The sequence below is a fragment of the Xenopus tropicalis genome, chromosome 6, assembly GCF_000004195.4.
Source record: "Xenopus tropicalis strain Nigerian chromosome 6, UCB_Xtro_10.0, whole genome shotgun sequence".
NCBI lineage: Eukaryota > Metazoa > Chordata > Amphibia > Anura > Pipidae > Xenopus > Xenopus tropicalis.
In genome coordinates this window covers 120,482,923-120,498,444 of record NC_030682.2, presented here as the reverse complement: position 1 = coordinate 120,498,444, position 15,522 = coordinate 120,482,923, and the positions used below count along the sequence as shown (strand labels likewise).

Here is a 15,522-nt window from a genome sequence, read left to right as displayed (position 1 = left end):
GGAAGGTTATTTGTAGCTATTTGCAATAAGAGCAACAGTTCCTTTGTTACATACCTCCCCAGCTCTTAAGGTTTTTAACATGAGAGATATAGGTGAAGATACACTGCTACAAGACCGTTATCAGCCTCCGTTGCTGCATTCTGCGTGTCCCTCTATTGCAGATGTAATGGAAATAAGTATTCTTTCCATTCATTCCAAATAATGTGCACCGTCACCAATTTAGGATAAGCGTTGACTCATTAACACCCAAAGCAGTTAACCAAATCACAGTGAGTTGTGCCGATTAATTGACAATTGCAAACTGTTGACACCCACTGACACTTTAATGAGAACAAAAAACAAATGAGTCAAACAGTAGAATGTCAATAAGGAAATGCATATAATAGTCCCCTTATCAGGTGAGAGATAAGAAGGTCAAACAGAAGATAAAAGTAAATATGTGCATTGGTATCAAGGCGAAAAGAACAACCAAAGCAGAGGAATGTGGCTCATTACAATGCTAATCACAGGACACACTGAATAATTTCCCAGTAAATCTGCTGCATACATTTTAATATTTGACTTCAAAAAGCGGTTTAAGAATTATACAAAAGCTCCAGTAGAAAATAAATCCTAAATAGAATGTAGGCTGTAAAAGCTGCAGTGTTTCCTTCCCAGATTTCACATTTCTCTGGAATTTACCCACATTTTGTGCAGTCTCTGGGGCTGTATCTGTGTATTTAATACTGATAGGATAACAATGCTTGCTCTGATCATCATCATTTATTTATACAGTGCCAGCAAGTAATGCAACACTGTACATTAATTTATAAAAAAACAGGGACTTCCGATAACATAAACAAGGATTACAGAACAAAAATGGCATCCTAGGACCCTGCTCAAAAGAGCTTACAATTTAATGGCTGAGGTTACTTTTTCCTGCAACTGAAGAAATAATCACCTTCAGTGGAAACATTGTGCTCAGTGGAGGACTGCATGTTTAAAAATCTTTATTTTTTTAGTTCAGCACCTCCCAAACTATATGCACCACCTAGTAATGATTGGTAAACTGAGCTCAATAAGCAAGCCTTGTGTTGGAGACGGGGGCTGCCAACTATTAAAAATCATGTACAAAGTAACATGCATGAGTCTATCTATTCTGCCTGAGGCAGTAACACTGACAGGTCAAGAGGAACACCCTACACATTGCTCTGTTTCTAACATTCTCTTATAGTTGGTAACTCCATGCCTTTATGTTATAACAATGTAAAGCATATTATGAATATAGTTGGTTTTGAAGCCATTCAATGGTAGGGGTTAGTCCCAATCAGAGACTGGTTACCCTGGATCTTAAGTTTCAACAGACCATCACATACAGCGGCAAGGAGAGAATGCAATATGCACGGTGCCTTTAAAGCCAATTTCTTTCTCATATGAAATGGACTATAATATCATCAACAAATCTGTAATTTTTCTTACTTTGCACTAGAAAGGAAACTTAAAACAATAAAGCTGACTTTGCAAAGAAAGTACCAAACTCCATATTCTGTATTCAGAAATCACTGAATGGTTGACACTGAGGCTTCTCTGTGATGCCGTACTAACTTTTAGCAGTATGCTTCATTTTACCTATTCCCACATGATTTAATTAAACTAAATGCACATTCGATGTCAGTATCCCATGATTCAGTGCAAGCTTCCTTTGCCTTTGAATGAATTATAGAGAACTTTAGCATGAAATCATTGTGAAAGTGTTCCACAGTGAGACCAAATTTTGGTTCTACACTGGTAGCAAGGACTATGCTTAGTTTATTGATGGCTACATTTTCATTTATATTAAATTTTATTATTATCATATTAAGCAACAGTGTTCAGTTTTTGCTATGGGAGGACGCTAGAAGCTGTAGTAAATGGCAGATGAATGTGATATCCCTAATTTGATAAACAAAATACATAACCGTGGACTATTCTGTGCCCAAAATGTAAGAATCTAGAGGCTGTTGTTTTGAGGTTGTCAGACACCTATTTAATAAACAGAAGAGTTCAAAGCAAAGCTTTATTTACATAATTATGCATTTACAGCCATAATATGAGGCCCCTTATTCCCTCTTTTTCCTAATTATCTCGAGCAGTTGACCTTAGGAGGAGAGTAAAAGGTTACAGGGTCAAAGTCTTTTCCTCTTGGAGTTTGCTGCTTGCTGAGAGAAGGGTGGCTGGAAAATAGATGTTTTAAAAGTGGGGTTGAGGGTCACGGTTTAATTCTGTTACAGAACAGCTGGTTTGAGTTTTCTCAACTTTTACTCCACTCCATTTGAAATCTACAGGAAAAAAAGAAAAAAATATTCAGAAGGAGTTGGTAAGCCCTGATATCTGGTTGCACGAGCTATTGAGCTATTGAGCAATGCTTCAGCAGTTTGCAATACAGGAACCTTTTAGGCAATGTTATTACTACACCTGTTGGTCCATTTATTAACCTAAAAAGATCAAACATGGAGGAACTTCCCTGCTTTCCCTGTGTAAAATATTGACTTTCATGATTTTGTGATTTAGCACGAGCCACATTTATTGCACTCATGTTGCACATGCTGCTGTGCTTCCGTACCATTTCTAGAAAGCAAAATACTTGTTTTTCTGGAAGGGACAGAGTGTGCACATGTATTATGTAAGGCTCTCCCGAGCACAATAGGCCAGGTTGGACTTGGTTTCAGACAATGGGCTTAAAGCCAAAAGCAGAGCTGAAATCAAATTAAAAAAAAAAAGACCAAATAATTTCTGTTCAAAGAAATTATTCTACATGAACAGGAAATAAAGAGCATCTCAGATCAAATCAACAATTTTTATTTTTGGTGTTATTATTCTTTTATAAATGGCCCAAATTCAGCTTGATGCTGAATTTGGTCGGTCCCAAAAAGACAGTTTAGCAGTAGGCAAGCTATTACCATGCGTTTACTCACACAAGCCAAACAGCTCTATAAGTATTAAGAAATATCAATGGTTTCTGTTATTTCTGGAACTAAACAAGAATATGAAACCAGTTTCACTTTAGCACTTCCTATCACTTTCTGATGCTGAAGGACTTCAAATAAGCTGATAAAACTAATTACCAGTCCACTGAGAAGCCCCTGATAATGGGCTGCTCATAGGCTGCTGCTTACAGAAGAGAGGGGTTTAATTGTTCAAAAACACATAGGAAACTCTAAACAACTTACCCCGTTTATAAAGGAAAGGAGTGCTTTATAATAGCATAAAATAGACAAAAATGTTTTTTTTAAAAATTAAAACAATATGATGAGGTAAAAGTGTTAGATCTTTCATTGTTCAGGCTACTGCTAATACCTTCATCTAGTGTATGAATGCACAGAGATCTTAGATTTTACAGTCAAATTTTAGTATGTGTGGATTCATCCCCCTTCTTGCAGATTTCTTGGCATTATTGCTACACACTTGCTTTCATGGTGCCAGTGCCAAGCATTCATTGATCCTTTCAGTTGGAATGCTAATAGAAGGATTACTGCTGGCCATGAAACACATGGATTGATGTCTAAGGCCAGAATAACTGTGTATTTTTAAATACCAAGCGTGTGCATTTCTACCAGCATGCAGTTTGGTTGGTGAATATGTTTATAAATGATACTTTTTACTTGTGCCTTGGTCTCTGGTTTTGTGTATTATGAAACTGGAGGCCTATTTGCAAAGAATGTTGTGGGTAACACTGGATTTATCACACTGAGCAGCCACATTCAAAAATGAAAAATTATTGGTGAACTTTGTATAAAGTACTTACGAAAAATGCTTTAGCTCCTAGTTGTTGCTCTGTGCTGCAACCAAATACAACTGCAAAAATCCAAAAATAGGAAAAAAAGCTCCAGCAGATTAACTGCAAAACATTTATTATGGGTGTTACCACTACCCATAATAAATGTTTTGCAGTTAATCTGCTGGAGCTTTTTTTTCCTATTTTTGGATTTGAGCAGCCACATATCAGTCCTATGTCACTTCTCTCCCCAAGGCTGTTTTTAGAGCAGGGTACAGACCCCATTTGTCCGGGGGACCTAGCTTCAGAGAAGGCCCTTAGTCAGTAAATAGAATTGGTAAGAGTACAAATTAAAGATTTTTTTTTCTTTAATAATGTTTAACTTTCTAAAAAGTAATGCCCAACCTGCGGCCCTCTAGCTGTGCTTAAATTACAACTCTCAGCTGGAGGCCCTCGGACTGTTTATCTCGATAATTGATTTATTCTAAAATTGGGGCCCAAGTGTTTCTGCCTTGCCCAGGCCCCGCTTCTTTAAACTCAGCACTGTCTATTCTCCTGCATTTAAAGAGTAACTCAAAATGACACGTAATGTAACTGGGCCTAGAAGAAGAGAAGTTCAGTTTCACCTGCTCATTGCATTGTCCCCAGATTCACATGCTATTAAATATAAATATACATATTTATAAATATATATAAAATATATAACCCATGTTTAAGCTGATAAATGCAACTGTCGTTTTTGCTGTCCTAGAATCTATTTTACCCATGATTTTGCTGCATTGTGCAATCCCACAGAGCCTCTCACTGCCCTCTTTCTACCAGTCACCACCTGCTTCTAACCATGCATTTACAGCACTCATATAGGTACAACCTGTGCACTGCCAGTGGGCAACTTGGGTAGACAGTTCATCAATAAATACTTACTAAAGACATAAGCAAAGTGTTTGTTTTCTTCTGTTAATGGGATAGTATACACCTTTAAACTTACAATAAATCAGAATGTGTTGAAATTACATCCTGCCTATTAAAAAACATATTTTCCTATTTTTTGCCATTAAAAAGCACTTATTGAAGGTTGGGCGGTGTTCCCTGAACTCGCCCTCCTTTATAAAGAGGGCAGGGTATTCAGAGCTCCCTATCTACCTTTAAACAGACAAACCTCTTTCTTCTCTAAGGTGCAGCATTTGAGCAGCTCATTATCAGGGACTTCTCTGTGGACTGGTAATTAGTTTTATCAACACCTTTGAAGTTATTCGGGATCAGAAAGTGACAGGAAATACTGAAACGGTGAAATACTGTGAAACTGGCTTCATATTCTTGTTTAGTGCTAGAAGTACCAAAAACCATAGAAATTTCAATAGGTACAAAGAATGTTCAGCACCAGCTCTATTAATTCAGCTCATGTTGGAAAGGGTTGTACTGTCCCTTTAATAGCGCTCTTCATCTAACCCAGGATCCTGTTGACTTTTCCTACAATATATCTACAATGCTTATTTATTGTACTTGTAAGTCATTAGAATAATTGTACCCCTTCCTGTCTAGTATAGAGAAACATAAAACTCTGAAGCAGAGAGAGGAAAATTTGCCCTGATTCAGTAGCTCATAGAAACCAGACATTGGCTTTCATCAATAATTCACTGGTATGGATTATTGGGCCAAAGAAAATGATGCCCTTTAAGTCATATGGCCCAAGACAGACTGAAGGTATTACGTTATAACATCCAGAAGAAGGTTCTCACTTTGCTTGAAATACTTTGCTTCCAGCAATACCTTATTCTGCTGTATCTTTATAAGGGGAAAAAAATTACATTTGATCCAAAAGGAATGCTGCTACTAACATCTAAATCGAGTGAAATTGAGGTTGGTTTCAATATTTCAAATTCATATTTTCTGTATGGGTACGCACTGTTTTTAACTGAAGCAAAATAAATCATTCTCACAGGTCTCCAATAAATGGCAAACTAGTAACAGATTTTTGTCTCCGCTCTTCAGAAACATTGGCCTGGGGCTGTGTTAGTGTGTGGCTCAACAGCAATCAGAGGTCATAATTTCATTGGCGGTTAGCATCAGCTTTAATTCTTGTGGCATGTTACATTGCTGAAAGGTCTGGTTCCAGTTAAGCCAAATAGTGACTGCAGCGGCTTTAAACAGTAAGATGTTTTAAAGTACCTGAAAAAGCAAAGGCCCTTTATACAGCACATATGCTAATTGTTTTTAACAGCTTAGTAAATATTAAGAATGTGCTTTAAAATAAGAATCCGAACGTCAGTAAAATGTAATGACAGCTGAAAGTTTTTAAGGTACTTAAAAAATAAAATGGATATTTTACAAGGCTGCCACCTACTGATTTAAAAGACACTAAAAGGGAAACTGTAACTACCGAGACTAAGTGGCTCTTCATTTCTCATTTGCGTAACGAATAGCTACATATAGGCATATATATCTATATAAAGGTAAATGGGAAGTGTTCCAAAAAGGAAATGATTTCCATAGTGAATATAAAGACATTCACACATTTATTTTAATAATGAATACCATAAAAGGCTTATTATAGAGTCCCAATTCCAGCTATACATGCCAACTGCTATTGTAGCTGATGCTCAGGCACCTTAATAGTCCAGCAGAGTCTTATTAAGCACAGTAAATGGTTAACAGCAAATTATCTAGTGCACAACAAATAGGATTATTAGTTAATTATAGGGCCTAGATTGCAATTCTTGGCAGCTGGATTTTCTGCATCAGAAATAGTTTTAGGCTAGATCCTAATCTATCTTCATAAACAACTACAAAGCCTAGGTGGAATGTGGGTGCGGGGTACAATTTTTGTATTTTAAACTCCATGGTTCAGGAGAATGGTATGTACAATGTAGTTGTTCCCAGGTGTGGGGGTGGTTGGCTCTTCCTTAGGTCCCTGTATGTTCCTGACAGATGCAAAGAAGGGGGTTTATGTGTTTGGTTTAAAACTTACAGGTGTTATATGCCCTCAGTGCTCAGTGGTGGAGCCACACTACATTTTGTTTATGTGTGTCTGACCACTGCAAGCTACACGGTCAGGTTTTCACTCCTTCAGTGTCTGTAACAATCTTATCAATGCCAAGAGAACTGTCACCTGCTTATTTATGGTGTTTTGTAGCCTGTGATTTTTAGTAGCCCAACTATGGACCCCCTCTGACTTTTATAGCAATTACTAGAAAAGTCAAACACTTGTTGCTTGTAAATGTTGCAGTTCATGTATCCAGAAAAGTGCTTTGTTGCGCAGTCCCAGGCACTAATAAAGACAAGGAGGATATTTACGGCATTTTTGGCCCACCATCAGAGGTGTCCGAATTGCCCGATATGCTACTTCAGTGTAAATTTGTATATGTCTAAAGAGCAGCATGAACATATATATGTATTTTGTCTTCCTATAGGAATGTGACCAGGTTCATATTGATGATGTTTCTTCAGACGACAATGGACAAGATTTAAGGTATGTTTTTAGTAAAATTAAAGTTTATCTGGTATTAAAGTAGATGACATATAAATATATATATATATATATATATATATATTGGGCTTAGATAAAAGGTAATTTTCAAACAGGATTATTGAAGGTTAAAAAAGTAAAGTTACAGCCTTTGCAAAGGTTTTAAATCATGGGTGTCCAACTTGATCTCTTATAATCTTAGCAGGCCCAGCATTAGTGTTTTCCTCAAGTAGTCACGTAACATAAACTTGCTATTTTGCAAAATACATTACCCATAATCTAATACACTGAGGAAACATGGAGTGGTGTCTCATTAACTTCAATGGACGTTGCCTGATGCTGCTAGTAAGGCTGTTCTCAACTCGAAAATGGCTATTACATTGTTTTCAAGCCAATAACCTCCGGTACTTGCAATGCCAGACTGTTTCTTTGAAACCAATTCAATGTGGCACAATCAGTTTAGGGTGCTTCTCTGCCAGCTGAGATACATTATGTTGCAGAAGTCACCCTATGTGCCATAGCCCAAACAAAAATACTTATTGAGACTGGAATTGGACACCCCTACTTTAAAGCTTTTATTAGTTTTGCCTACGGAGAATAACAAAATTCCATCATAACTCAAATGCAGCAGAATTTCCAGTGGATACACCCATGTATGTATTCCTTATTGTGACTTTGACATTCTTCGTCCTCTGCTGTGCTAATATGATATCCTGCTTGTTCTTGATGCTATGTACTGCAAAGGCAGGGAATTCCATAGCTTCAATACATTCAGTGTAAAGAAATCTTTCAGTTGCTTCAGGTAAAATCGTCTCTGATTTCATCTCAACTGAAAGATTTTTATTGTCTCCTCATCTCTGTAAATGGGAAGTGGCCTAGATAGTTCACAAACCTTAAGTACATTTGTGTACAGTTGTCATGCCACTGTTTTGTGTTAAAAGCAGCACCAGCAGAACAAGCCATTTGAGCCATTGTGACAACCATTTTGGCTACAAATAGCTTGTATTCTTATTCTGCAGAGCCATTTCTGTAAAAGCCACGCAAATGACTAAAACCCAAACTTCAGTTCCAATCTGATCTCAGTCAGAAAATGAAAACTGCAATCTTCCATGAACATTTAAAGCTGTGGGACCCCATCTTCACAGAAGTCCCTATATTGCTTTACAATTGTTAGAGATCTTTAGTACATACACATGGAATATCAAGCCCGAGTCCTTTCAGGCTTTACTTGACTCCAAATCTTAGCATGAATTTCTCAGCCAACCCCATGAAGTAAGAAATAGAAATGAAATGAACTGGCAAAGTAATTTCTATCCATTTATGTTTTATGTTTCTGATCATATAACTGATTTTGGGTTGTAAGTAAACAGCAAATGTAGTCCCAGTGGCTACTTTTATACTGGATGTTTAACCATCTCTTTTCCCATTATTATAGCACATATAACTTTGGGACAGATGGCTTTCCAGCGGCAGCAACCAGCGCAAACCTGTGTTTAGCAACAGGGGTTCGAGGTGGGGTGGACTGGATGAGAAAATTGGCTTTTCGTTATAGAAGAGTAAAAGAAATCTACAACACATACAAAAATAATGTGGGAGGTAAATACATATTTTGTTTAAAATGCCATGCATTTCACTTATGGATATTCATTCCTAGCATCCACAGCAAACCAGGTCAGCTATTGACATTCCATCCTAACCTTTCCACTCAATACAAAGTTTTGCATATATGTTGAAAACTCTTGGAATTAAGTAAAAGATGGGCAAACTATTGAGCAACAACAAGAGGATAACCTTCATCTATTTTCACACTAAATACCAATTTAGTTAATAGAATAATAGGGATAATGAAATACAAAAAGCAGGTATGAAGCTTAGTAGTTTTTCTATTACTGGTATGCACCAAGTGTCAAACTATTTTCCTACTGTGCTCACCAGCACCATAACGTTTCTTCACTGCTCTCCTTCCAGAATGGCCAGAGCTAAGGTTGCTTTGTGGTTTGGTGCAAAGATTTGTTTAAAAAACCCATCTTTCCTCCCAGCAATAAACTAGCAATGGCAAATGGCACATGTTATTATTATTAAGAATAATAAACCATACGTATATATAGGTCCGTTATACACTTTGATATTTAGCACATTCAATTTCATAATCCTTTGGATCTTGAATTCTAGGTCTACTTGGCCCTGCCAAACGGGAGGCATGGCTGCAACTGAGGGCAGAAATTGAAGCACTGACAGATTCCTGGTTAACGCTTGCACTGAAAGCCCTTACGTTAATCCATTCTAGGTAATATATTAATACCTATACAGAATATGATTAGTGACCATCAGTTTTAACAGAAGCAGGAGGCATTTTTCATTTGTAATAATGTGTATACCTCCACCCCCATACAGGTCGAACTGTGTAAATATACTTGTTACAACTACCCAGCTTATTCCGGCCCTGGCAAAGGTTTTGCTGTATGGATTGGGGATCGTTTTCCCAATTGAGAACATTTATAGTGCAACCAAAATAGGTAAGTGTGATAAAGATATTATTTTTTAACATGTATAACTAAATTTTGTAGTTGGAAACTAGTGGGTGGAAAGCTACCGATAACCCAGTACATGTTCCAGATATAGCTAGATTTGAACTTCAGGGCTATTGTAGCATTGTTCTCTGCTTTATAGTGAAGCAGGTAAAGCACAGACCATGCACAGAATATTCAGCCAATAAGGTGGCTTCAGCAATAGTTCCCCTCTTTAAAAATATACCTCCTTGTCTGAGATCTTATGGAATCACAGGTATGCTCCATTCAAAGCAAGTATTCAATTTTCAGGACAATATGGCTATTGGAGGTACTATTTTATTGGCCATATGAATTACCAGTGATGTTTATACATGTAAAGAGTATTCCTACCTGTGTAGCCCTCTACTGTTGATCTCAGCCTATCATCTGTGCTTCCATATACCTGTACTCCCCTGAACCCACCCAGGCCTTCAGCCATTGAGTATAATGTAATAAGTGGTTTAAAGTTTTCTACAGGTTTATTAGTCCATAGAAACCATTCAGCAGGTGACATTTACTGGTCAGCTGTTAGGAAGCAAACATCTAGCTCTTTGTTACTGGTTTCTAGGCCAGGGTAAATGTTTCTCCTTTTTTTTACATGAACCCATTATAATTATGGAATTGTCCATTATAGCTATGTAAGTGTGTTAGGTGCCCTGTTGTGATTGACAGTTACCCTTTAGTACATGAAGCTGCACTAATAAATAGCTAATATGGTAGCCTAAGTCTAAGATTAACACAAGTCATAGCCTATTTGCTCCATAAAGCAATTTCTTTCAATTGTCACCTTTATGTATATATTTTTAAATGCTTCTAATGCTTCAAACCATTAAATATACTGTATATTGACCAAAATGTTTTTCTCTTGTGAAGGAAAAGAAAGCTGCTTTGAAAGAATCATTCAGCGGTTTGGGCGGAAAGTTGTATATGTAGTAGTAGGTGATGGGGTTGAGGAAGAACAAGGAGCCAAAAAGGTAATTATCGTGTGCTCTATAATTATTGGAAAGGGATGCCCAATGTGTGTGAGACATGGATAGGAACAGCCTGGATACATCTAGAGACTAATGTTTATCTCATTATATGTCAATATAACTATCTGAAGTCTGTTTATCAAGCAAATAACCTAAATGCTTTGCCCTTGGAATTCATAATTGGCAATTACGTTTTTTTTAATGGTCTTGGTCTTAGCCAGAGAACATAATAATAAAATTATGAATACTTCTTAAGCTAAAGGTTTTGATATAAGCTGTCAAACATATTTAAAAGAAACACATAATGTTTTCCATATTTTTATTCTTTCTCTTTTTTTTTCTTTTTTAGCATTCAATGCCATTTTGGAGAATCACAAGCCACTCTGACCTGATGGCCCTGCACCATGCATTAGAACTTGAATATTTATAGCAACAAATGGCACTTTGTTTTTTTCTTGAAGAGATTTAAAGGATAACACAAAACATTGTTTCCTCTGTCACTATGCAAATCAGTCATTTGTAACAAGCTATAATGGATTTACCATTGAAAAATCATTATTGTAAAATTGCTCGTGTTTATAACGTTGGCAAATGGCTACCATGCCCTGCGAACATCCAACATCAGCCGTCATCACTATTCTAGAAACAATATAAAGTTTTGTTCCTGTGAAGATAAACTGGACTACCTAGTGTAACCGGAAAGAGGGTAAATAGATGCCCCTCCCACGCAGCTCCATTCTCTCGGCCTCATTTCCTGACAAAAGAAAGTTTACTGTTTGTTGCATCCAAAGTAATAAAACTTATTTATGAATGGACCTCACATATAGACACACAAGGATTGATATGGTAAGGCACGTGAGCGCTAAACGGTTTTTATCATTTGGACTCAGTAAATACTTTGTGCAGAATAGTCTAACCTGTATACTGTAATTTAAACTATGTACATCACTGAGACAATCATGTACAGAAAGATTTTGGGTAAATTTGTAATAATGGATTCTTTACATATTGTTTAGGTAAATATTCTCAAAGGGTAGCAACGCCTTGGTTGGGCACATATACTGGGCGGAGTGTGTGTGAGCTGTTGTGCAGTGCCTTAACAAAGTGTTAGATATAAATATGTAGATATATTTTATTTTATGCTTTTTTTTTTACTGTAGTGGTATTTGTTATGACCAAAAGCATGGATGTCAAGTGTCAATAATGTTTTACCATTACCTCTTTTCAACACTAATGAAAATATAAACATGCTTGTGTGTTCATAACTCATGGGTGACAAGTTAACTAACCACCAGATAAAAAAAAAATCATCAACTTAATCCCAGTGACATCTTAGGGTAGGTCCAAAGAGGCAACTGTCTTAGCAATTACTCACTGTGAGAAAGCCTCCATTAATACTAGCTTGAGTGACAAGCCGCACTAAGTAGTGTCAGATCGGCGAGTGCTCCAACTTGTCTTATGAAGGGCAGTTCACACACAATCACAATCAAACTTCTCAGGTATGACATGCTGAGGGTGTTTTTGCCAGCCTACCTTAGTCAATGTGCAGCCACACAAGCTACACTAAGCATTGCCTCGTGGCCCTAGCCTTTCTGTGGCACATATACTGTATGAGTGCTTACCCCCCAGCACTTTTGTGCTTCAATATCAATAACTTGGAATAAAGACCACCCCCCCATACAATTATTTTCCAGTAACAGGAGTGTCTCTTTATCTATGCTGTTCTCCTATCCTATATGTCTATATCCTTTTTGTTGTCTCTGATTCTCTTTGTTTTTGATGTGTGTACACATTCAGTGCTCCTGGTTATATATACAAATAGCAAGAGTGTTCCATAGGTCTTCATACTTTGTACTATAAAAGATGATCACTGTGCTGTGCTTGATCAGCAACGGCTGGTTGAAATGTGATCTACTGATTAAGGCACAATGGGACAGATCCAGTTCAATAAGAAAAACTTATCTCATGGTTTATATATTGAAATCTCAATAAAAGCCTATAAGCCTATGGGAAAATCTGCAATTGAATTAGATCAGCTTTTCTTATTGAATTGATCCTAGCCCAATATGTTGGTCTTTATTCGCATATATCTACCCAGCTCTCTTGTATTTGAATCAAAATTTACTGTTCCTACAGTATATTAACCAAAAGTTCTGTTATATGGCATTGTAATTCACACACCTTGAATGTTCTCAATACTACATTGTTTAGTGTAGGGCTTTCTGTATGTTATATATTTCCCTGGCTGGCAGGTTAATGATCAGTGATGGAGTTGGCTATATAAGTATACTTCTTTGCATGATATGCCATACTGGATCTATGGCACAAAACAGACATTCATTGTCATTTCCAGTTTCTATATAAAATAATCCAGTTAAACCAATGTTAATTGGGAATTCATAAGATGCCAAGTAACAGGACTTTCACAGTGTATGGAATGCATTTGCTAGAGCAAACACATCTGACTGTAGGTGAAGATACAAAAAAATCAAATAAAATATTTTTTGGGGGTGGAATTGAGAGCCAAAGCTGATGTTTAGGGTAGGGTAAGTTCTAAGCTAGAAGGCCTGTAAAGCAATAGGCTCATTACTCTCAAGGTGACTTGGGGGGGCTACTGGAACCTGCTTGGCTGTCTTGGGTCTATTAAAAAATAAGTGAGCCCCGCTCCCTACCAGGTAATTGTAATGATTGTTCTTCTTGACCCTCAGATTGATGGAGCCCACTGAGTAACACAATTCCTCATCCATACAACATTCACATTCTGAGTTTACTGTTCTAAGCTGTAAAACCTATTCTTTGGCATAAATGGTACATTCAAGGAGTAATTTGGTGATATAGTATGCGTATTTCCTTTCTCAGCACTTTTCATTTCAGCCTCACAAAGGGTTTAGTGATCTCTAAATACATATTTACCTTTCTGTTTCTGCTTGCTTGGAACACCAGCTCTACACTATAGCTATACACTAGAAAAACTAGCTTGATAATAAACAAAAGCAAACTCCTCCCAGCAGAGGACTCGTATTGCTGCTAGAATCAGTAATTTGTGGGTATGACAAATTGCTTTGTTACCAACAGTGTAAAGTAGTGTTTATGTTCTGCTGAGAAGAATACACAGGGATTTTTTTAAACAGTCCTTATTCAGACATGTTGGCCTTATTGTACAAAAGATGTGTGCTCTATACGGAAAATGCAAATGTGTATAGGTTTTTTTTTTTTTTCTTTTCATCCAATTTTGTGTTAAATTAATAAATTTTAATTTGTGAAATATTAATTAAATTGTGCTTAATTTTATTTTTTACATGTACTTATTGTAATTATTGTATTACTTGTATGTTATTTTTTGGGGGGAGCTTCTGTAAGAGGAAAAAAATCTAGAAAAGTTGAAGAAAATCAGTTGAAATAAAATTGGAAGAGTAAATTACTAAATGTGCAAGCTGTTTTATTATCACCGCCTACGGTATATGATGCTAATGTTAAAAAACAGAACAGAGAATTTTTACTATCACCAAAGAGTTGTTGGTTGTGCCTCTGATTAGGGCCCAGATTAAGTTTTCTACAGTCTACTATAGTCTACTATCATTTTAGAAGAAAATTTTAGTAGGGCCCAGGCTGAACAGCTGACTCCCATATGGGTGAGGCATGCTGGGATGCTGACTGTGATGACATTGTGAAATTTGGGGGATAAAAGTTGGAATCCCTGGCCAAGATAAAGGGCTAAAGTTGTAGTCATAACACAACGAAGTACAGGTATTAAATGCTTTAATAAGAGGCAATACAACCCTTTTATTGATGTTTTCTATGCAAGAACAGGGTACAAGGTTTAAAAATAAAACTCATCAGCCCCTAAAGGAACAACTTTTCAGTGAAACCCCAATATCTAGGATATAGTAGGCGTAATATATATATATAGGGGTAAATATTCTATACCACCATATTCTATACCACCATTCTTATCACCAATTCTCTAATTACCCAACATTTCTACAGTTCACAAATTTCCACTTTGGCATTTTTCATACTCATTTGCTGCCCTTTTTAGACAAATTTCTTGATACTATCACAATGTTACAGAAACATATCTTATCCCTCATGCTGCTATAGATCTAACAATATCAAGGGAACCAAATCTTATTTTTAACTGTCCATCAGAAATATACAGAGAGCAAAGTATTTACAACAATTCTCTGTCTAACTAACCCTTTCTTATCCTACTAGATTTCCCAGTCATAAGAGCATCCCAAAGAATTCTAAAACACTTACATGTAAACCTTTCCCTTATTTATATTACACTCCCATCCTAGAATATTTTTTTTTTGATCATCCATGTTATAAACCAATGACAATCTTTAAAGGAGAAGGAAAGGTAAAAACTAAGTAAGCTTTATCAGAAAGTTCTATGTAAATACAGCTATAAGCAGTTACAGAACCGCTGCTGCTCTGGGTCCTCAATGAAAAGAAACACCACATTTATTTCCTTCTACTCTGTATACATGATCTTCTCTGCTTTCAGAAAAATTCCTCCAGGGCACAGGACCAGTTCGCTCACTTTGCTCCTCTCTCCCCCTCCCATCTCTGCTGTAATCTGAGCTGAAAGCTGTTCCATGCAGGGTAGCTGCCTCTAGGCATCTAGGGCTGTGAACTCAGGTATAGTAAATAGCGTTCTAGCATTCACTATTGTGACTAATCTATTGACAATAAAATGCCCAAATGCCTTTCTGTCTGCTTAAGTTGTAGAGATATAGCATTCTCCTCAGTTTAAATGTCAGTAGGCAACGCTTAAATGGCTACCCAAATCTGGAGGCT

General features: G+C 36.8%; 1 protein-coding gene across 9 annotated transcripts in view; it reads left to right on the top strand.

Annotated features, from left to right (window-relative positions):
- Positions 1-14,140, top strand: part of eya1 (EYA transcriptional coactivator and phosphatase 1) — a 72,225-nt gene extending 58,085 nt beyond the window's left edge. For all 9 annotated transcript variants that reach the window (XM_018095140.2, XM_018095141.2, XM_018095138.2 and 6 more), the window contains 6 exons: positions 7,144-7,202; positions 8,635-8,795; positions 9,372-9,486; positions 9,594-9,715; positions 10,622-10,722; positions 11,069-14,140. In XM_018095140.2, coding sequence (XP_017950629.1) covers positions 7,144-7,202; positions 8,635-8,795; positions 9,372-9,486; positions 9,594-9,715; positions 10,622-10,722; positions 11,069-11,149 — 639 coding nt within the window. In that variant the 3' untranslated portion in view covers positions 11,150-14,140. The remainder of the gene's footprint in view (positions 1-7,143; positions 7,203-8,634; positions 8,796-9,371; positions 9,487-9,593; positions 9,716-10,621; positions 10,723-11,068) is intronic.
- The last annotated feature ends 1,382 nt before the right edge of the window (positions 14,141-15,522 follow it).